The sequence below is a fragment of the Carassius gibelio genome, chromosome A8 (genome assembly GCF_023724105.1).
Source record: "Carassius gibelio isolate Cgi1373 ecotype wild population from Czech Republic chromosome A8, carGib1.2-hapl.c, whole genome shotgun sequence".
Taxonomy (NCBI): Eukaryota; Metazoa; Chordata; class Actinopteri; order Cypriniformes; family Cyprinidae; genus Carassius; species Carassius gibelio.
The window spans coordinates 8,071,323-8,093,085 of NC_068378.1; the positions used below are offsets into that span (position 1 = coordinate 8,071,323).

The 21,763-nt window shown below is 36.8% G+C and overlaps 1 protein-coding gene across 1 annotated transcript; it reads left to right on the plus strand.

The window, feature by feature from the left end:
* The first annotated feature begins 5,068 nt into the window (after window positions 1–5,068).
* LOC128018319 (PWWP domain-containing DNA repair factor 3A-like) lies at window positions 5,069–7,038 on the plus strand. The gene is made up of 4 exons (XM_052603769.1): window positions 5,069–5,408; window positions 5,683–5,821; window positions 6,034–6,122; window positions 6,243–7,038. The coding sequence occupies exons 1-4, from the start codon at window positions 5,371–5,373 to the stop codon at window positions 6,331–6,333; spliced, it is 357 nt and encodes a 118-aa protein (XP_052459729.1). The 5' UTR covers window positions 5,069–5,370; the 3' UTR covers window positions 6,334–7,038.
* Window positions 7,039–21,763: the final 14,725 nt, after the last annotated feature.

Sequence of the window (21,763 nt, forward strand, 5' to 3'; positions counted from 1 at the left end):
GCTACATAAGCCACAACCAACTACACACAAGGGAGTGATCACTCCAGAAGACTGAATGCTAACACTGATTTCATTGTTCCTGTTCCACGCACGGACATGCCGCACTTGGAACACGTCACAGTTAGCGCACCAGCGAGCACTCCTGCACTTCCTACTTCCTGTTTCACCTACTTCACAAATAAAACCACTCTCCGGGGCCTTTATTTTTGCACTCCTCGCTGTCGTGTGATTCTTCACCCCGTTACAATGCACACACACTTTACAAATGTTATTCTCCCATTCTCCCCTTGCCCAACTAATCTTAAAATCTTAAGGGACGTAACAGTTATACAGTATGCTTTAGAAAAACTGAGAAAAAACTGCAGTCTAACTTCATTCATCCAATCTGAAATATTAACACTTGTTAAAATTACCAAAGTAGATAAGGGAAACTAAGAGTTTTTGAGAATTCATTGTCAGTTTCATTTCTATTGTATCTGTAGAAATTTTAAGATGTACTAAATGATTAATTGACTAACAATGTCTGTACTTATTTAATGACAAATATAACTTACCTATAGTAATGAGCTTGAAAGGCAGTTAAATTAAAAGTTTATATAGATGAAACAGTCATAGAATATAGTGAAAAAGATGCTTTGTGATTTAGTATGCTGTAACATACTTGAAAATATACTCAAATGTACATATATTGGGCATACTTTTAAAAATGTGGAAAAGTTACCACGGTTTGAATATGAATAGCCATTACTGTGCAGAATAATACTTCAAAACTACAAAATAATGTTTCAATGTTTTATGTATTGTACAAAGTAAAAATAAAAATGTTATGATGTTAATGCACAAGTTTTGATTTTGACATAGATTTCACAATCTTTGCAATCTGTGTAGGCTGCTTCCGTTTCATCAGAAAGGGTTAGAAATCCACAGCATGACTCTGCAAGTTAACTGGAAATTGCAACGGTCAAAAAAATGATGAAATTTCATGAGCAGGTCGAAATTCCAGGTTTTTTAATCCAGATCCTCAATACAGTTAAAACAATAATCAGATTATTACATTGATTCTAGTTTTACTTGATCTTAGTGCTGCGTTCAACACCATAGATCATGACATACTCCTAGATCGTTTACAAAACTATACAGTTATTCAAAGGCAAAGGCTAGCAAAGGCTCTAAGATGGTATAGATCCTACCTGTCCGATCGCTGCCATTTTGTTAATTTAAATGGGGAGTCATCTCATTTATCACTAGTAAAATATGGAGTGCCACAAGGATCTGTCCTAGGTCCTCTTCTACTTTCAATATACATGTTGCCCCTTGGTAATTTTATTAGACAACTCAGGCAGTCCAAAATGCTGCTCCTAGAATCCTTACCAGGTCAAGAAAATATGATCATATTAGTCCAAATTTAAAATTTCTGTACTGGAATCTTGTATCAGTTAAAAATAATTATTACTTACATATAAGGCCCTAAATTGTTTAGCACCTGCATTCCTAACTAGCCTTATACCACGATACAATCCATCATGCTCCCTGGGGTCACAAATTCTGGACTTTTGGTAGTTCCTAGGATAGCAAAGTCGACTAAAGGAGGTAGAGCTTTTTCGCATTTGGCTCCCAAATTCTGAAATAGCCTTCCTGATAATGTTCGGGGTTCAGACACACTCTCTCTGTTTAAATCTAGATTAAAAACACATCTCTTTCGACAAGCATTTGAATAATGCATGTCATCATTTGTGACTGCAGTTGTATCTGATCAAATATGCATTATTATTCTTTAACGGGTTAAACAAATTAATTTTACTTGGTTGGAACAACAGCTAATTATGTCTCTATTTGTTTCTCTGTTTTGCCACGGGATTTACATCCCGTGTTACCTAGGATTTAGCAACACAAGCTACATTCTGGATCCAGAACACCTGAGAAAAGATGATGCAAACCCCTCAGAAGACCTCAGATGATGCTAACCCTGAAACAACATACAGAACTAACAAATATTGCTACTTACTAGGCAATCACATTATATTTGCTGTTAATAGTGTTCATTGTCTGATTTGACTACATCTTGTATTCATTGTTCTGAAAATTCATGTCATATGCACATAAACTGACAGTCACCACTTAAGCTACTACTAAATATTGTAGAAACTTAATTTTCTGTAAAGTTGCTTTGCAATGATATATATCGTAAAAAGCGCTATACAAATAAACTTGAATTTAATTGAACTGAATTGAAAACCGGGTGCAAGAGTGGATGAATCTGAAATCGATACCCTTGCATTTTCATGTGTACAGTATAGATTGTATGAAAACATGGACAAGTGCTGCAAACCAATGTGCCTACTTATACTATGCCCTTAAAGTATGTACTTTTTGGTGAAGAAAAGTACACACTTTTGAGAGTGTAGTAGAAGATTAGGCAAGATTTACAAGACAATATACAATTACAATTGCATCTTTACCAAACCGCTCTGACGCATAATTACACACACCCTGTCACTGTAAACTGGCCTGTCAATAATCTTGTTACAGTTAACATCTTGCACATCTAATTTCATTTAACTTAATACCAAATCGGAGAGAAAAGAAGTAGCATGTTGATCTGCCAGCTGTGGGTCTTCATGCAGAGAACTCTGCTCATATTTTCTGCATGATGCATTTAAAAGCTAATGACCAAACAGATGTTTATAAAATTTTACATTACATACAGCTGAAATATAACATAGATAACATTAAAAATATATATATATTATATTTTTACCTAGTTAAATCTTGTTATTATTAACTTAAACCCCTTTATCTAAAACTCTCTACTTAACCCTCGGTTGTGTGCATCCACCATGTTTGTAGTTTTTAAAGGTTTTTTATTCGTATTTGTTGTTCTGAACCAAATCCTTTGCCAAAGCGCAATGGATTGTGGGTAATATTAGCTATTAGAGTGTGCACAGATCCACACTTCAAAAATTATTATTTATTAATCGTTAAATTAGTTGGATTTTTTGACAAATAACTTACCTATAGAGATGCAAATGAAAAGTTTGATAATATGAAAGCCAGTGAAATTTAAAGTTTATTTAGATCAAACATTCATAGTATATAGTGGAAAAGATCCTTTGTGATTTAGTGTGCTGTAACTTACTTGAAAATATACAAAAATGTATGTACGTATATTGGGCATAGTTCCAAAAATTTGGAAAAGTTACCACGGTATGAATATGAATAGCTATTACTGTGCAGGATAATACTTCAAAAATACAAAATAAATGTTTTAGGTATTGTACAAAGTAAAAAAAAATAATAATAATAAAAAAAGATATTTATCCATCAGTCTTGATTTTGACATAGATTTCACAATCTATGTAATTTGTGTGGGCTGCTTCAGTTTCATCAGAAAGGATTAGAAATCCACAGCATGACTCTGTTAGTTAACTGGAAATTGCAACGGTCAAAAAAAATGATGAAATCTCATGAGCAGGTTGAAATTCCAGGTTTTTTAATCACAGGTAATAATCATAGGTTTTACAGTAAAAATCTTCAAAAATATCCTTAATACAGTTTAAACAATAATCAGTGTATTACATCGATTCTAGTTTTACTTGATCTTAGTGCTGCGGTCGACAGCATAGATCATGACATACTCATAGATCGATTACAAAACTATACAGGTATTCAAAGGCAGGCTCTAAGATGGTATAGATCCTTGTTGAGATTCCAGGTTTTTTAATAACAGGTCTAATAATCACAGGTTTTACAGCAAAAATATTCCAAAAGATCTTTAATACAGTTTAAACAATAATCAATGTATTACTTTACTGAGAACATAGATAGAGTAAATAACATTCACAATGCAAAGTGCAAAAAAATATAAATAGTACATTTGATCTTAAGCTCACATAAAGAATTTTTTTTTTTTACCGTTTGGAAAGATATTGCATCCTATAATATAAATGAATTGACAACATTGAAACATAAACATTTTATATATTTACAGCTAAGGAAAGTAATATATTTATTAATCTTTATATACCACAGTTTATATAGATAGGCCTACTATGTAATGAAATTTATCCACAGGGTTTCTAAAAAATAAAAATGGGGAGAAAAACTACTTTTGACGTATTTCACAATATATGCAATTTGAGTGGACTTCTTCATTGAAATGTGTCCAGAAACAATTAGAAACCCATCAAACAAAAACAAGACACTGAGTGACTGTAAACACCAACCATGAAGTCTCCTGAGCAGTGTTGCCAGATTGGAAATGTCCAAGTATTGTACCAGAAGTTCAAAATTATCGTATTTGGAAAAAAAATATTGTACACGAGTCAAAAGAGTTATTTATTTATTCTAAACCAACAACATTTTGACACGACCTGCAAATTACCACAATAGATAACAAGGGGTAGGCTATTGTTGGACGGAAGCAGTGAGACAAAACACTATCCCATTATTTTCAGTGACTGTCTGCGTCGCGGCGCATATTAAAACATATTAAAGTGATTTTTAACACTTGCTTTGTCGTGTCCAGTGAAGAAGGAATTTAGCAGTTGCTGCGTGGTGCAGTTAACATCTGAGCCGCTGTCACCGGAAGACTGCGTGTTGCCAGATGTTGAAGGGGTTCTATGAAGGTATTTTTGATTCAAATTAACTGAGCACCTGTGGCAGTGCGATTTGTAGTTGTAGAGAAAAGCCACACATGTGTATCAGTAAATTTGAAGTCACAGAGTGAAATGTTTTAAGAGTTGCAAACCTGTAGCCTTTTTTTCTCTCCCACAAACACAACACAACAGTTACACCTTCTCAAATTCTTCATTGCAGGTGCACAAAACCTATTCTACAAATCACACATTTAGAAACTCGTACGCTCACATTTTTGAAACAATTGCTGCAGTGAATGTGGTGCAAAACGCATTTACACACCCGCATCAAGAAATGTGCAGTCGTGGAGAAATGTTGAACATCCGCAAATCAGTACGTGAATTCATCAAATGAGAGTTGCACACTTGTAGAATATTTTCTCAGAATGTCTTGTATATTTTTCTACCACAAACACAAAGTACATAACTACAGCTGCTTGAATCTGCTGCGATGAAGCTCAAACACTGTTTTTTCGCTTTCAAGCGACAAGTTTCGCGCTCTCCCTTTTGCACCGAGATATTTGGTTCAAAAGTGATTTGTGCATCTGTAGAGTTAGTGGGCGGGACTGTTTAGAGATTACAGAATTTCAGCCAATCAGAAGAGCTACTGAGCCAGTAGATATACGCCCCAAGCAGTTTTACGCCCCTGTTGTTCCTCATGCGTCCAGTAGGGGGAGGCAGTATATTAGTATATGAGCCCAGTCATTTATAAGAACAGCAGACCATATCTATATGTATGATAGCAGCAGACCTTCTTGAAGCGATACGGATGAGGTATGTTAAATAATCTGCTAAAGTACTTGTTGTTGATTGTATTGTGTAATGATGCAACATTTATTATTTATAAAAGATTGATCAATTAAATAAGAAAGAATAGCGATATCAATTCAAAAGATGGATCAGTTTATTTCGAGAGGCAAAAGTACTTGATTGAGACAGATGTTCTGTCTGACTCAAACTTAACTAACCACAGTCTATCATCAATGGACAAAAAAAAAAAAAAAAAAAAAAAAAAAAACAATCAAAGTGACTTGACACTTTTTCCAAGTGTTCCATCAATATTGTTCATTGAAGATCAGGAGCGAATTGATGTTATCTACACTCAGATGACTTCAATTTTGGATGGCACACCTACACACACCCACAGTGACCAGATCAGATTCATTATGGATGTCCCTTTTCCAGAGGTATGGTCTTGTGTGTTAGTTGTGCTCTGCATGGTGTCATATTCACATTGTTTTTAATGTCAAATAGTTTATACATAATGTTAGATCATTGCTATAAAATAATAGTTTTGTGCTTAATATAGAAAAGGAACTTTGGATTTTGTTGTAAAAAAAAAAAAAAAAGCAAAATGATGCTTGGCTTATTTGGGCTGTGATAAATCTTTCTCTGGTAGTCCATCATCTGTGCTCTTGCTGTTGTGAAAGATGTGTCCATCTTGGAGGCTGAGGAGAAATTCCTTCGAGGACCTGTCATTGACGCAAGGTACTGTAAGGATCCTATAAAGGGAAAAAAAAATTGAAACATGACATCCTGCCATTATTTATAAATAACCATTGTTTTCTACCACTATGCAACTTTTGCTTTTTTATTTATTTTTATCAGTGAGTGGGATCACTTTGACCGCAGGATAAAGAAACAGTTAAAGAAGAGTGGCAAACCATTGAAGAGTCATCTACAGGAGTCATGCTGTTAAGAAATAACCAAGTCATGGTGTTAATAAATTTTTTTTGTGAACAACAATATTGTCTTTCTTTTAAATGACCCTTGGAACTTTAGAAAATGGTTAAATTTTGTTGGTCTTCATAAAATGCTATATAGGACATGTTTTGTTGCTGTATAACGAGCAATTGTGAATTGTAAAGCAAATATTTCATTTAGGATCCATATGATTACACAGTACTGTATGTCTAATGGCCTGAATATGGTTAATATCTAAATATAACTTAATATAAATTCACAACATCATATATCAGTCAATCTCTGTATATAAAATCAGTTTATAAATATATATAAATAATACATTTTACAGTAGGTCATAGGTCTGCAGCCTCCCCCTACTGGACGCATGAGGAACAACAGGGGCGTAAAACTGCTTGGGGCGTATATCTACTGGCTCAGTAGCTCTTCTGATTGGCTGAAATTCTGTAATCTCTAAACAGTCCCGCCCACTAACTCTACAGATGCACAAATCACTTTTGAACCAAATATCTCGGTGCAAAAGGGAGAGCGCGAAACTTGTCGCTTGAAAGCGAAAAAACAGTGTTTGAGCTTCATCGCAGCAGATTCAAGAAGCTGTAGTTATGTACTTTGTGTTTGTGTTAGAAAAATATACAAGACATTCTGAGAAAATATTCTACAAGTGTGCAACTCTCATTTGATGAATTCACGTACTGATTTGCGGATGTTCAACATTCCTCCACGACTGCACATTTCTTGATGCGGGTGTGTAAATGCGTTTTGCACCACATTCACTGCAGCAATTGTTTCAAAAATGTGAGCGTACGAGTTTCTAAATGTGTGATTTGTAGAATAGGATTTGTGCACCTGCAATGAAGAATTTGAGAAGGTGTAACTGTTGTGTTGTGTTTGTGGGAGAGAAAAAAAGGCTACAGGTTTGCAACTCTTAAAACATTTCACTCTGTGACTTCAAATTTACTGATACACATGTGTGGCTTTTCTCTACAACTACAAATCGCACTGCCACAGGTGCTCAGTTAATTTGAATCAAAAATACCTTCATAGGGTTCTTGCTATCATGGACCGCAACTAGTGCTCATTGGCTTTAAAGCAGGGCACTTCTCCTGCATTCTTAACACACCCTCAGGTGCACACGAACGCATGAGCCGATTTTGTGTATAAGTAAAGAAGCCCTATGACTGCAACTACCATCATTTCCATTTTCATAAAATTCTGAAATTATCGTACATTACAGGATTTTTTTCATTATTGATCGTACATCGTACAGAGGTCAAAATTATCGTACAAATACGATAATTATTGTACATCTGGCAACACTGGCGATGAGCGATCCAGTCATATAGAGCATCACAGTCCCGCCCACAGCCGGTGCCGGAAGTAAAAATTTAATACAATTTCTGCATTGACAGTTGGGGTATAAGCCATAAAAACGTAACCATACATGGTAGACTTAAAACCAGCTACGGCTGTACTAAGCGATAGTATATGCTCATATAAACGTCAAAGGTTCATGGGGCACTAACCTTGTTTTGAGATAAATGCCTTTTATTCACAATGTCTTGGATAAGTACTTCATTACCCACAATCCTGAACAATTCCACAATCCCACAGTGATGCATCTGATTGGTGGAACTCGTGTAACCGTCGGGTTAAACCCCGGGAAGGTTTGTGAAGACTGAAGATCATCAACGAAAAATGTAAATAAAATAAAACCTGTGTTGCGTTTTTGCATGGTAGACTTATGAGTGCAATCATGATCTCCTTGGCTGCCATGACAGTTTTGCAGGGAGGTTGGTAACGTTAGTTAGCATTATCGTCCACTTTAGCAAGGCTACTGTAGCCTTCATATGGGTTGAGTCATATCAAGCATTTTAAAATGCCACTGTCAAAACAATATTTAGCCTATGCATACCTTTTTGTGCATTTACTGAACATTTGTGTAATGGCAATGACGTGTTGACGACTGAGCGGTGATTGCAAGTCAGGTACAAAGGGGGACGGAGGTGCGGAGGACATCCATCAGCCTCTGGAAGCCATCCATCAGCATCCATCAGTGGCCGGTGCTCCGTGGAGGCCGAAGGGAAAATGACAGTGAAAGTGAAGTGACATTCAGCCAAGTATGGTGACCCATACTCAGAATTTGTGCTCTGCATTTAACCCATCCGAAATGCACACACACAGAGCAGTGAACACACACACACACACTGTGAGCACACACCCGGAGCAGTGGGCAGCCATTTATGGAAGGACCTGGTATTGCCAGTGTCCATTTGGGGTCAAGAAGGCCGTCTTCGGCTTGGCCTGTTCCGAGAGGGGGACTTGCCAGTATCCCTTTGTGAGGTCGAGGGTTGATATAAACCGGGCCGTTCCCAGACGATCCAACAGTTCAGCATCTCCTGTACTTCCTCTTCGATGGTGTGTCTCCGAGCCTCCGGGACACGGTAGGGCCGCTGCCGGACGATGGTTCCGGGTGGCATGCGGACGTCGTGTTCCAAGATGTGGGTCCGCCCAGGCTGGCGGGAGAACACATCCTGAAATTGACTGACCAGGTGCTCCAGCCCGGTCTTCTGGGCGGCGGAGAGTCGAGGTACGATGTACGATCAATAATGAAAAAAATCCTGTAATGTACGATAATTTCAGAATTTTATGAAAATGGAAATGATGGTAGTTGCAGTCATAGGGCTTCTTTACTTATACACAAAATCGGCTCATGCGTTCGTGTGCACCTGAGGGTGTGTTAAGAATGCAGGAGAAATGCCCTGCTTTAAAGCCAATGAGCACTAGTTGCGGTCCATGATAGTCGATTCCATGTCCACAACCACAGGAGTCGCCTTGGTGTAGGCCGAGAGTTGAGGCCCGGTTCAGACCCAGCGCTTCAGGAGGTTAATGTGATAAAGCTGGTCCCTCATCCGTCTTCCGGGCTGCCGCACTCGATATGTAATGGGGTCACATGCTATATTAATAAATATGTAGAGAAATAATATAAAAACAAAAGTTATGCCAAGGTCATGTATTAACTATTCCAAGGTCAGCAGTTTGTACAAGGTTGAAAATGGTTGAAATGTCAACTGTCACATGTCATCTGTGTTACCAATCAACTTGATGATATTGGCAATTCATTGTCAATTTATGCTCCGACTGATTGTTGTTGATGAAAATAAATAGTTCACAAACTATTGTCATTACACAAATTACATGGGAATTAGCCAAAACCATGGAAAACAATGGATAAACTTAATTGATCTAATCATGGCCACACTTTCTATGGACTCCATATCCATAATATTGTATTCACATTTTTCAAGGGTTAAAAAGCATTCAGAATTCCTCATAATTGATTCAAACCTATATAATATCCCCTAGTCTGGTTCTCTGTAAATTTGAAGGTTGAGCTCCAGGGGCTTTTTCGAGCGACCCAGGCCCAGCGTGGCCTCACCCTCTCGGCCCGGGCATGTGGGTGAGATGGCAACCCCTACTCCGGTTCTCATTAACCGTGGAGGCTGAGCTCCAGGGGCTTTTTCGAGCAACCCAGGCCCAACGATAGAACGATTTCTGCTTAGTCATGACTGATAAAGTGTTATGCTGTTATTGTATAAATCCTTGGTGAATATCACTAACTTTAACATACTGTGGATATATGCAAAAAAAAAAAAAAAAAAAAAAAATTTGTCCATATTATGGATAACATAACCATGAATAAAATTTTAATGTACACTAATCTAAATACAAATTTATTAGAAATAAAATGTGTTACCTAAGTTTCAAACTCAATAAGGGAATTTACATATTACATGTAAAAATTAATTTTTAAAAATGAGCGGCAACTTTCTATTCGGTGTAAACGAGCTTTCTCAAAACTATAAAGGATACTCATACCCATCTTTTAAAACTCTTCTCGAAGGTGGTGAGCGATTAAACCATGATTTTGTCATTTAATAAGGCAGTACCAGCACAACTGAGATATACAGTAAGTATAAGTCTAAATATACACATGCATTTCTGATCCTTTAAACTATTTATGTGGTGATATTTACTCGTTTCTGCTAAGAAACAAGGAAGCATACAAATTAGGTGGTCCTCTAGCCAATAGGATTGTCTCTTTGCGCTGACGCATTCAGGCCATGTGATCTGTTCTCCTCCCGCAGCACTGTAGTTCACAAACCCCATTAAGAGGCTACAGGGCCTCTATCTGCCACAAGAAGGATATCCTTATCTGCACAATTTGTTTTTATAACAGCTAAGAAACAAAATTGTCTGAATTAGCCTAAAATACAATTATAAAAAGGTCATTTAAAATTACCCTACTTATTTTTCACAGTCGGACTAAGTTTAAAATGAAAGAGTTTTTTAAGAAGGAAATTGAGCTAAAATGTTAGCGTTTGCTACTGTTCTCTACCACCGCTCCACACAACTCTACATTATCTACTTTACAGCAGCTTCCCTTTTATAAGAAGAAATGCAAAATTTGAAAGCTTGTTTTTGGTTGCCTTAAACTTTAATTTGTTCGTTCACCGCTAGAGGGTCTCAAGTATAAGTCATGGTTTCTTCACAACTTGACAAGTCTAAGTTATGGCTTTCTCTTCCACCAAGTGGCTCTCGAGTATAGGATATGCCTTTGTTCATTAATAGCCGTGTGAATTCGGTCTTCAGTTTCAGTATTGCACAAGCGGAATGATGGCTAAATTGGATCCAATTCATTAATTCGAAGTTTCCATGTTTTACAGTGTAATCACTCATATTTGTGGATTCATGCATCTGATCACATATAGTCTTGCGCTAAATTTTCTTCAGCAGCCAATAAAATTGATAAAGTCTGAAACATTTTCTCCATTATTCAAAGAATCAATAATTGTATGAAAAATCTGCAAAACGTTTGCCACAACTTCATACCACTTTTGAATGTAATGTTTACATTGCAAGGGCCCCGGTCAGCAAAAAGGGGAGATGTGCTAAATCAACATACAACATTTTCTCATATTAAATTCTAATATTAATAAAATACCAATAAAAGTGTACATATCTGTTCTAGTTGCCTTAGGAGTATCTCAAGTTAATAGAAGACCACAACACTCAAATTCAGCAGATATTTTCAATGCATTATACAGAGATTTTTAAATTGTATTTATGGAAAACCATGATTAAACCTTGATATTCAGCACAAACAGGAACAAATATTAACCATACATTATACAATTACAAGCTTTGTATATTGGACTGTACATCTCAGGTTGTGCTTGCTGTATGTTCAGCTCTACAAAACTGATAAATCTATCACACACATTTTAAAAGCAAAACTTCTTTTAATAAAAAGCTCTGTAAGTGTCCTTGCAAAGGTGTCCACGCCACAAACTCAAAATCACAGTTATAAGAATAAGACACTCAAAAACTTGTTTTGCATGTCCATTAGGCCAGGATCATTTTTATTGCACAAATAAATTTCAAAAAATAATTTTTTGGCTTCCCCCCATATTTTTTTTAATAAACAAAATCAAAAACTTAACTCTGTGGAGAGCAAAATGATATTTGTAGTATGCAAACCATGCATTAAAAAAGACATTAAGTGCTGTTCTTTTTCCCCGTTCTCTGGAACAACACACAGACATTCAGTGCACATGCCTGCAAAAAATTTAAAAGTTGGTCGACATTTGTGTGTGAAACTCGCATGTGCTATTAATTGGCATTGTACACAATTACAGCCAAATATTAAGATAGAAGAATGCAAACAGATTACCTGTCTTACAGTGCTCCTTTACTTTATGATCCTGAAGAACAGCTACAGCCTTTTCAACCTACACAGTACAGAAAAGCACAATGATCAAACAAAATCTGGTCTTAGACTGATTGTTGAGTAAATGTTCTGAGCAGGTAAACCTTGGAGTGCAGGGACTCTGGAGTCTCGAGCATGTGCAGTAGTTCAGAGTTGTCGATCTCCAGCAGCATGCCTGTAATCTTTCCCGCTAGAGTCGGATACAAGGCCTGGATAAGTGGATACAGCTGCTCACCTGTATGGGATGCAAAGTTTGGATGTTTTCCTCATGTTATGATGTAGTACATATTATGTGCTATTCGCTTGTTAAGTCTTACGTCACATAGCAGCGCTTCCGTGTCCAAATGCTCTATCAGTTACCATGAGAAAACAACAAACGGTGCTAATATAAACTCACAATGTGATATAATACTAGCGAAAAAGTTATAATCTTAACCTTTAACTCCATACCGAAGTCCCAGATAGGCAAACAATGAAAATATAAATATAAAAAAAATATATATAAAAATTATTTGTGTTTGGGTTGCTGTGAGCACGGAGACTGTAGTGTATACCTGAAAGCATTTAGCTTAAATGATTAATATGAATAAACAGTGCTCATAAACGGCTGCTGAGGTCGTATTCTCAAGTGAAGCGAGTTGAGGCTTGGCCCCGGAAACAGCGCTTCTTACGTCATTACTTAACAACTGAATATTCCAAGCCTTCTAAAGCCATATTATAACTAAGTGTCGCACTATACCCTCTACTCAAGATTATTATTAATTTAGGTTACCATCTCTGGTTTAAGAAGCAGGTGGTATAACAAGATTAAAACTTTACTTACTCACAACTTTACATTTTAAGTGACCGTGTGTGCATCCCATACCTAGACGTTGTTTCTGCTCTTTTAATGGTTTAGCCACCAGCACTGAGGCGGTAAGGGACTCCTGGCCTCTCACATGAACCACCTGCTCTGTATTCTGTACTACCTAAAGAAACAGTAAAAGAAACAATGTTATATCTTTCAATTGAAATGCTCCTAATGGCACTTTTTTTCATTGCATGGTACAGTTAGGTACGGTTCACTTTTGGAGGGTTTTCTGCTGGGAACAGTACCTGGTACTTTTTTTTTGTACCACCTTGGTTGAGGTTCCAAGTGAACCATACCATTACCAAAACGTGATGTGTAAACTCTACTGATCACTGATTGGCTGGAGAGAATAGTCACTGAATTTGCGACAAAAACAACAGAACCACTAGATTTAAATCAGCACAGTCAGCGAAGGATCGAACGCAACCGCTTTGAACAAGCGCACATTTAACAACCAAAAAATGGCTTTTTCATTATCTATTGAGGAAGTGCAGACTTTCCTCTCATTGATAACAGAGGAGCGGATCCTGCTAGAACTTGATGGGACAACTTTCATTGAGAGGGTGAAAACTTTTGTACAAGGAGGCTTGTGGTGTTTTTAAGCCATCTTTGCCACACCAAAGCTTAACAACTCCCAACTGAAAAGCTGATTGGCTGATCTCCCAGAATGGTTTTAAAGTGGTTTTGACAACTTTTTAAGATGGTCAGGCTGGTCTTAGCTGGTCAAGCTGTGAGACCTGCTAAAAGACCAACCAAGTTTAACCCAGATATTTTCAACTTAAGCCAGCTTAATAATGCTAGTAACTTGCTAATCATGGTAGAAACAACGTTTTCGGGAGACAAATATTTTTAAATGTATCTCCTCCTAGACTTTTAAAGCTACAACCACCAAACTCGGGGCAGACTCGGGTTGGTTTAGCTTTTCTAACTGATCCCACTTAAGGTTAAGGTTTTCGTAAACCAGACTATCAAAACCACCTAAAATCCCAGAGACTTTCACTGAGGGGGTGAAACACTGTATACAGTAAGACTTATGGTGTATTTAAGATGCCTACTGTCATAAAACTTAAAAACTCCATACTGAAAATGCAGCTAAAACCAGCCTAAGCTGATTGGTTGCTTCGGCTGGTCTCCTAAGCTGGTTTTTAAGTGGTTTATGGACTCTGTTTTAGCAGGTCATGCTGGTCTAAATAATTATTTTTTACAGAATCAACTAGGTTTTCGCTGGTTTTAGCTGGATTAACAAACATGCTAACAACATGCTAGTAACTAGTTAATCAGGCTAGAAACATGATAGCGACATGCTAGTAACTTGCCAATCATGCTAACAACATGCTAGTTACTTGTTCATAATGCCAGCAACATTCTATCTACATGTTAATCATGCTGGAAACATGCTAGCAACATGCTAGTTACTTGCGAATCATGTTAGTCACAACATGCTAGTTATTTGTTAATAATGCCATCAACATGCAAGCAACATGCTAATCATGCTAGAAACACACTGTAGTGACATGCTAATAACTTGCTAACCATGCTAACAACATGCAAGTAACTTGTTAATAATGCTAGCAACATGTAAATCATGCTAGAAACATGCTAGTGACAACCTAGTCACTTGTTAATCATGTTGTAAACATGCTAGCAACATGCTAGTTACTTGTTAATCATGTTATTCAGTTGGTAATCATGCCAGCAACATGCTAGCAACATTCTAATCATGTTGGGCACATGCTACTGACATGATTGACAAGTTACTAGCATGTCAGTAGCGTGTTTCCATGTTTTTAATCAGTTGAACAAATACTTAAACTCAAATGGATACCTGGACAATTTTCAATCTGGTTTTCGACCGCATCACAGCACAGAGACAGCACTCATTAAGATAATAAATGATATTGCCTTAAATTGTGACTCTTTCAAAATATCGGTGCTGGTATTGCTAGATCTCAGTGCTGCGTTTGAGACTGTCGATCATAACATACTACTAGAGAGACTGGAAAACTGGGTCAGGCTTTCTGGGATGGTACTCAAATGGTTCAGGTCATACTTAGAAGGGAGAGGCTATTATGTGAGTCTAGGAGAGCATAAGTCTAAGTATACGTCCATGACATGCGGATTCCCACAAGGGTCAATTCTTGCACTGCTCTTTTTTAGCCTGTATATGCTCCCACTAAGTCAAATAATGAGAAAGAACCAAATTGCCTATCACAGCTATGCCGATGATACCCAGATTTAACTAGCCTTATCTCCAAATGACTACAGCCCCATTGACTCCCTCTGCCAATGCATTGATGAAATAAATAGTTGGATGAGCCAGAACTTTCTTCAGTTAAACAAGGAAAAAACAAGGAAAAGTCATTGCATTTGGAAACAAAGATGAAGTGTTCAAGGTGAATGCATACCTTGACTCTAGGGGTCAAACAACTAAAAATCAAGTCAGGAATCTTGGTGTGATTCTGGAGACAGACCTTAGTTTCAGTAGTCATGTCAAAGCAGTAACTAAATCAGCATACTATCATTTAAAAAACACTGCAAGAATTAGATGTTTTGTTTCAAGTCAAGACTTGGAGAAACTAGTTCATGCCTTTATCACCAGCAGGGTGGACTATTGTAATGGGCTCCTCACCGGCCTTCCCAAAAAGACCATTAGACAGCTGCAGCTCATCCAGAACGCTGCTGCCAGGATTCTGACTAGAACCAGAAAATCTGAGCATATCACACCAGTCCTCAGGTCCTTACACTGGCTTCCAGTTACATTTAGGATTGATTTTAAAGTACTTTTACTCGTATATAAGTCACTAAATGACCTAGGACCAAAATATATTGCAGATATGCTCACTGAATATAAACCTAACAGAGTACTCAGATCACTAGGATCAAGTCAGTTAGAAATACCAAGGGTTCACACAAAACAAGGGGAGTCTGCCTTTAGTTACTATGCCGCCCGCAGTTGGAATCAGCTTCCAGAAGAAATCAGATGTGCTAAAACACTAGTCACATTAAAATCTAAACTCAAAACTCATCTGTTTAGCTGTGCATTTATTGAATGAGCGCTGTGCAATGTCCGAACTGATTTCACTATATTTTCACTGTTTTTTTTTGTTTTTTTTTTTATGTAAAATCATTTTCTAACTGTTTTAAATTCATTTTAAATAAGTATTTTTTTTTTATAATTTCAAAAGTTTTAAAATTGCTTGTTTTATTCTTGCTATTATTTTTCTTCATTATTATTTTAATTTATTTTATGTAAAGCACTTTGAATTACCATTGTGTACGAAATGTGCTATATAAATAAACTTGCCTTGCCTTGCCTAGTAACTTGTGCGACATACAGTATTGTTCAAAATAATAGCAGTACAATGTGACTAACCAGAATAATCAAGGTTTTTCGTATATTTTTTTATTGCTACGTGGCAAACAAGTTACCAGTAGGTTCAGTAGATTCTCAGAAAACAAATGAGACCCAGCATTCATGATATGCACGCTCTTAAGGCTGTGCAATTGGGCAATTAGTTGAATTAGTTGAAAGGGGTGTGTTCAAAAAAATAGCAGTGTGGCATTCAATCACTGAGGTCATCAATTTTGTGAAGAAACAGGTGTGAATCAGGTGGCCCCTATTTAAGGATGAAGCCAACACTTGTTGAACATGCATTTGAAAGCTGAGGAAAATGGGTCGTTCAAGACATTGTCCAGAAGAACAGCGTACTTTGATTAAAAAGTTGATTAGAGAGGGGAAAACCTATAAAGAGGTGCAAAAAATGATAGGCTGTTCAGCTAAAATGATCTCCAATGCCTTAAAATGGAGAGCAAAACCAGAGAGACGTGGAAGAAAACGGAAGACAACCATCAAAATGGATAGAAGAATAACCAGAATGGCAAAGGCTCAGCCAATGATCACCTCCAGGATGATCAAAGACAGTCTGGAGTTACCTGTAAGTACTGTGACAGTTAGAAGACGTCTGTGTGAAGCTAATCTATTTTCAAGAATCCCCCGCAAAGTCCCTCTGTTAAAAAAAAGGCATGTGCAGAAGAGGTTACAATTTGCCAAAGAACACATCAACTGGCCTAAAGAGAAATGGACAGTGTTGGGTTTAGTTACTTTGGAAAGTAGTTAGTTAGGTTACAACGTTACCATCAATTAAAAGTAATCAGTTATGATACAGCGTTACCTATTCATAAAAGTAACGCGTTAGAGTACTCATGCGTTACCAAAAATTAAAAGCCGTTTGCAGCGGCTCACACATGACAGACACAGCCCTATGGAAGGCCAAAAGGGTCAAATTCACGTGAATTTTAACGCGTCAACAACACGTTAAATACGTGTATTTCACGCGTAAACAACACGTATTTAACGCGTTAAATACGTGTTGTTTACGTGTTAAAAATCAGCGCGTACTTAACGTGTATTTAACGTGTATTTCACGTGTTAAATACACGTGAAGTACGCGTTAAAAATCAGTTTGAACGGGTCAATGTCATTGGCTGCTGAGGACTTGGGTCAAACCACTTCTGTGAGCTTAGAGGGGTGTACCATTCACAGACAGGCAACCATCATTTAACATGCTATAGATCAGCTTATTCAGCCTTATTATTTTGTCTTTTTTTGTATAGACTATAGAAATAATATAATTTAATTGCAGTTTTATGAAATATTTATTTTTTAATAAATATTAATTAACATTTTGTGGTGATAGTATAATGTTTATAAAAGTTACAGTATTTTGTAATGAAACAGGACTTTTTGTTTAGCTCTTGACTCGTCAAAATATACTATTTAAATACTGTTGCTTTCTGAGTGCCATACACAAAAATACCAACTCATAACTCCACGAATATAGCAAGGAGAGTCAAAAGTTATAGTCTGATTCTACTGTGACGATCCAAGGGGCTGTAGTATTTTATTTTGCCCAGCAGGTGTCATGGGGTAACAATTTTTGTGTCTTTAGGTTAAGTGCTGTGATGCAGGTGTGGAAAATTGATTGTGATTAACAATGCTGCTTATAAGATGCTGGCTTTCTTACCCTTTGGAGGGAAGGAGATTGGTGCTCGGTCTTTGCTGGTCTTGCTGTTTGGTGGTCAGGCGGACTTTCTCACGCTCTCCAGTCCAAGGCTTGATGTTGTGTTTTTGTATCTTTATATTTTTTTTATGTTTTACCTCAATGTGGTTATGGCTGTTTTCTGATTAAAACACATATTTGTGCAAATTTGATTATGTTGTATGGACTCTCTATTCATGTTGCTACTCCTTGATCCAAGGGGTTGTAACACTACGTTCTGTGAAAATGTTTAATAGAGCTCTCCAACTGATTCATGGGTTTAGATATTATTTACATATGAAAGATCATAATGGATTGTTTTGATTTAGGACTCATTTCAATCTGGAGAATCGGCTGTAAATAATGATATGCCATTTTTCACAATCAGAGCATGTTTCATGAAGTTATAAAGGTAAAACCATGAGAATATTGTAGCATGTGTGTATTTGGAGTTTTTTTCTTGTTTTGTTATAATTCGATGACGGATATCTTCAAATCTGAATGACAGATTATTGTATAATTGGGCTCATTTTAATCGAGAGAATTTTTAATTTTCCAATATTATTAAAATAACTAAATTACTAGTAACTACTGCTCAACTCTGACTTTCAGTAAATAAAAATATATATTTGCACATTCTCCTGCTGAGAAATAACTGACAAAATGTAAGAAAAAATATAGTGTTCAAGATAAATTATTTATATCCATCATATTTGATATTCAATATCTCAGGACATACATAAGTTTAGTTAAAGTACTGGTTTCAAATGTTTTGTGATAGTATAAGACTTAAGTTAGCATCGAGCATTAACATTTGTGTGGGGGAAATAGTTACAATGGAGGTAAGCAATCAATTCAGGTTTAAGATACAAACCATTGAAATCAATATCTGTCTTTAGAAAACAATCATCTTAGGAATCAACAGCTTTTATTGTGCTTACATTTACAGCAATCACCAAGCAAGTGGCACTTATTGAAACCTCTTTTTTTGTTCAGCAATTTTGCACTTTTTGTTCAGCGATGCACTCATCAGACAATCATTAATTAGGTACACAGGCGATGTTATAAGACATAAGCGTTTAAGACTTTCAGGATTAGAATGAGAGCTTGTACTAGGGTCAGGACAACAGAAGTACCCCCCCCCCCCCCCCCCAACACATCAATATTACCCATCATATTTTTTTTTTTATCGCTGTCCATATAAACAATATTGACTTGTAGCCTTAAAGATTAACTAACAATCTGGTCAACATAATGTATTAGAAGTACATTTCTACAAGAAAGGTAACTTACTGAAAAAGTTTTGGTGCTTAAAGTGTTTCACTGAGGTGAAATTTAAACCTAAAACATCTCAAGATACATGAAATAAAAAGAAAATCTAAATGAAGGGTTTTAAGGGCTTCAAACTGAACATATCATGGCTCAATGTCTTATGGACTATCCTCCACTGCAGTCACATGCCCCTCAGATGGACAATTCCTTCTTGATTTCTTGATCTTTGGCCTTTGCTAATCCAGCTGGCCACACTCTCTCTAGCATCAAAATCTTCCAGACTTGGCCATCTACACTGATTCTTATGGGACAGGTGAACAGTCCCTAAACAGCTTACACTTATTGGATCAGCTATTAAAATAGTTTTATATGTAATAGAAAAGTCATTATATTTTGTTAATATAATATATTTTATTAAGTTAGAAAAGCGTTTGGAGCATTTTATGTTTGTTAAATATAAGTTTTAGGTTTTTTTAAGTAATGACCAAGCTGCCAGCGGCAGACAGTGAGCCTATATGTTTGATGAATTTAGCCTTCTCAAATCATCACGACTTGCCTAAAATAAAATCTATAGATATAAAACAGTTGAAGCTTATGACAGTGTTTGTTAGACCCAGATAAATGTAAGCTATCCAATCATTTGTGAGATGCTTCAGAACAGGGAGACGGCAGCATGATCACTTGCAATTTTTTCCTTGGATATGCCATCATTTTTGCTTATAAAAGGTAAAAGTAATACATTATTCGTAACTGTACACACAATATCAACAAAACAGTTGCTCGTTCTGCCGTGTTGTCTTTAATAGGAGTACAAAAATTAACCGAAACTCAGTGAAAACATATACATATATATACATACATACATACATACATACATAAATATAGCTTTAAATAACTACTTAACAAAATAAAAAAAAATAAAAAAAAAACGCTTTCATTATAATTATAACCCATAAAGATGTACTTATCTCTAAAAACGTTTCTAATGAGGAGATGACGAGTCGGGATTGCAACTGTCATGATCCCAGTTCGGTCTCCACCTGCTGGTTCTTTCTTTTCCTTTGCGCTCACTTATCTCTACTCTCATCATCTTCAGCTGTTCCTCGTTCTCTTCCGCTCACCTGCTCTCTATCTCCTATCATTAGGCTCTCTATTTCTAGCTCTGTCTCTTTCCATTCCCTGTTATTATCCCCATCCCCCATTATTACTAACCACTTTGGATGTTTCTGACGTTTTTGTGCTTTTTCTACAGACCTCTAGTCTAGTCTAGTCGTTGGGAGAGTTTTGTATGGACTGTTTGTTGCCTGTCTTGTTCTCCCCAGTTATCTGCCGTGAGGAGTAACGAGGGGTTCCCTGCCTCACCTGTACCCTGTCTCGCTGATCACAGGCTTCCCAGACCAGCCACTTTAGGCTCCATTGTTTTGACCAGGAATTATCCCTGTACTCTGCCTTTGTTTTTTGGCCGTTGCGGCTTTGCCTTATTTCTACTAAAAGAGCATTAACTTGCCATTCGCCTCCTGGGTTCTCTCTCTCTCTGTTCCGTGACAGCAACTTCATTCTTGTGATACAGATTCAGAAAACACTAGTTTATTAGTAAATTAAAATATCTTCTTCTTAAGCCTATTATTTGAACGCAGAACTGTTCAGCAGTGCTGCTGTGGGACACAAAACACCGTCGAGCCACTCTTTACAGCCGTGGCATCAAGGTTTCCTGTTGTTTCCAATAGGGCAGCAAGTTTTTTTTTCATCGTTAATTGACGAATGTCTAAAATATAAAAGTAAGAAGAAGTCTAAACAGACTGGAGGCCCAGCCCACATCTGAACAATCGAAGCCCGGCTCGAGGGGTTCCCCTTAAATGGCTCGTTGCACCGGTGCAACCTCAGAATTTTTTTTAGTCGCACCATTGAGAAATTGTATGAGGCTTTGAATAAAGTATATTCTCCTGATTAAAAGAGCCCAAAACTATCTGTCATTTATATCTAAAGATTTTCCTCATAAATTTATAACGCACATAAAACTGCACAGAGAGCATGTAGTTTAGCCAAAAATCTATGTTAGCTGTCATGTAGGCTTTCCACTGATAACTTCATGAAAAAAGCATAGGCTATATCATAAAAAAGACAAGTCACTATTTGCAGATTAAACACAGTCGAAACTCACCATATAACATCATTTAGATCTAAATATATATTTCATAAAGATATAACACATAGAAAAAAACTTAGGTAATATATCTTAGAAAAAAAAAGAAAAAATTAGGGGTTTCAGTCCCGTGCCTCTTAACTTCACCAAACATGCATAGATCCTATGATCAGATCGAAAGATTTCGTTCATAGAGCTGTGACACATGAAAGCAGACTGGCGCACTGAGGCTGCAAAGAAAAACAGCTCGATACTTCACGTTTCGTTTTCATTCATAGCTTCAAGAATCATGCATAGATCATTATTTTCAGAAAATTATCCCAATTAAAATGAGCCCAGAGATACTGTAATCCA

Bases quoted from the DNA above. Each gene is read 5' to 3' on its own strand.
- LOC128018319 (XM_052603769.1), top strand. From the start codon at position 5,371: ATGATAGCAGCAGACCTTCTTGAAGCGATACGGATGAG. The intron at 5,822-6,033 runs GTATGGTCTTGT...TTTCTCTGGTAG, and splicing joins TGGATGTCCCTTTTCCAGAG to TCCATCATCTGTGCTCTTGC. The intron at 6,123-6,242 runs GTACTGTAAGGA...TATTTTTATCAG, and splicing joins GGACCTGTCATTGACGCAAG to TGAGTGGGATCACTTTGACC.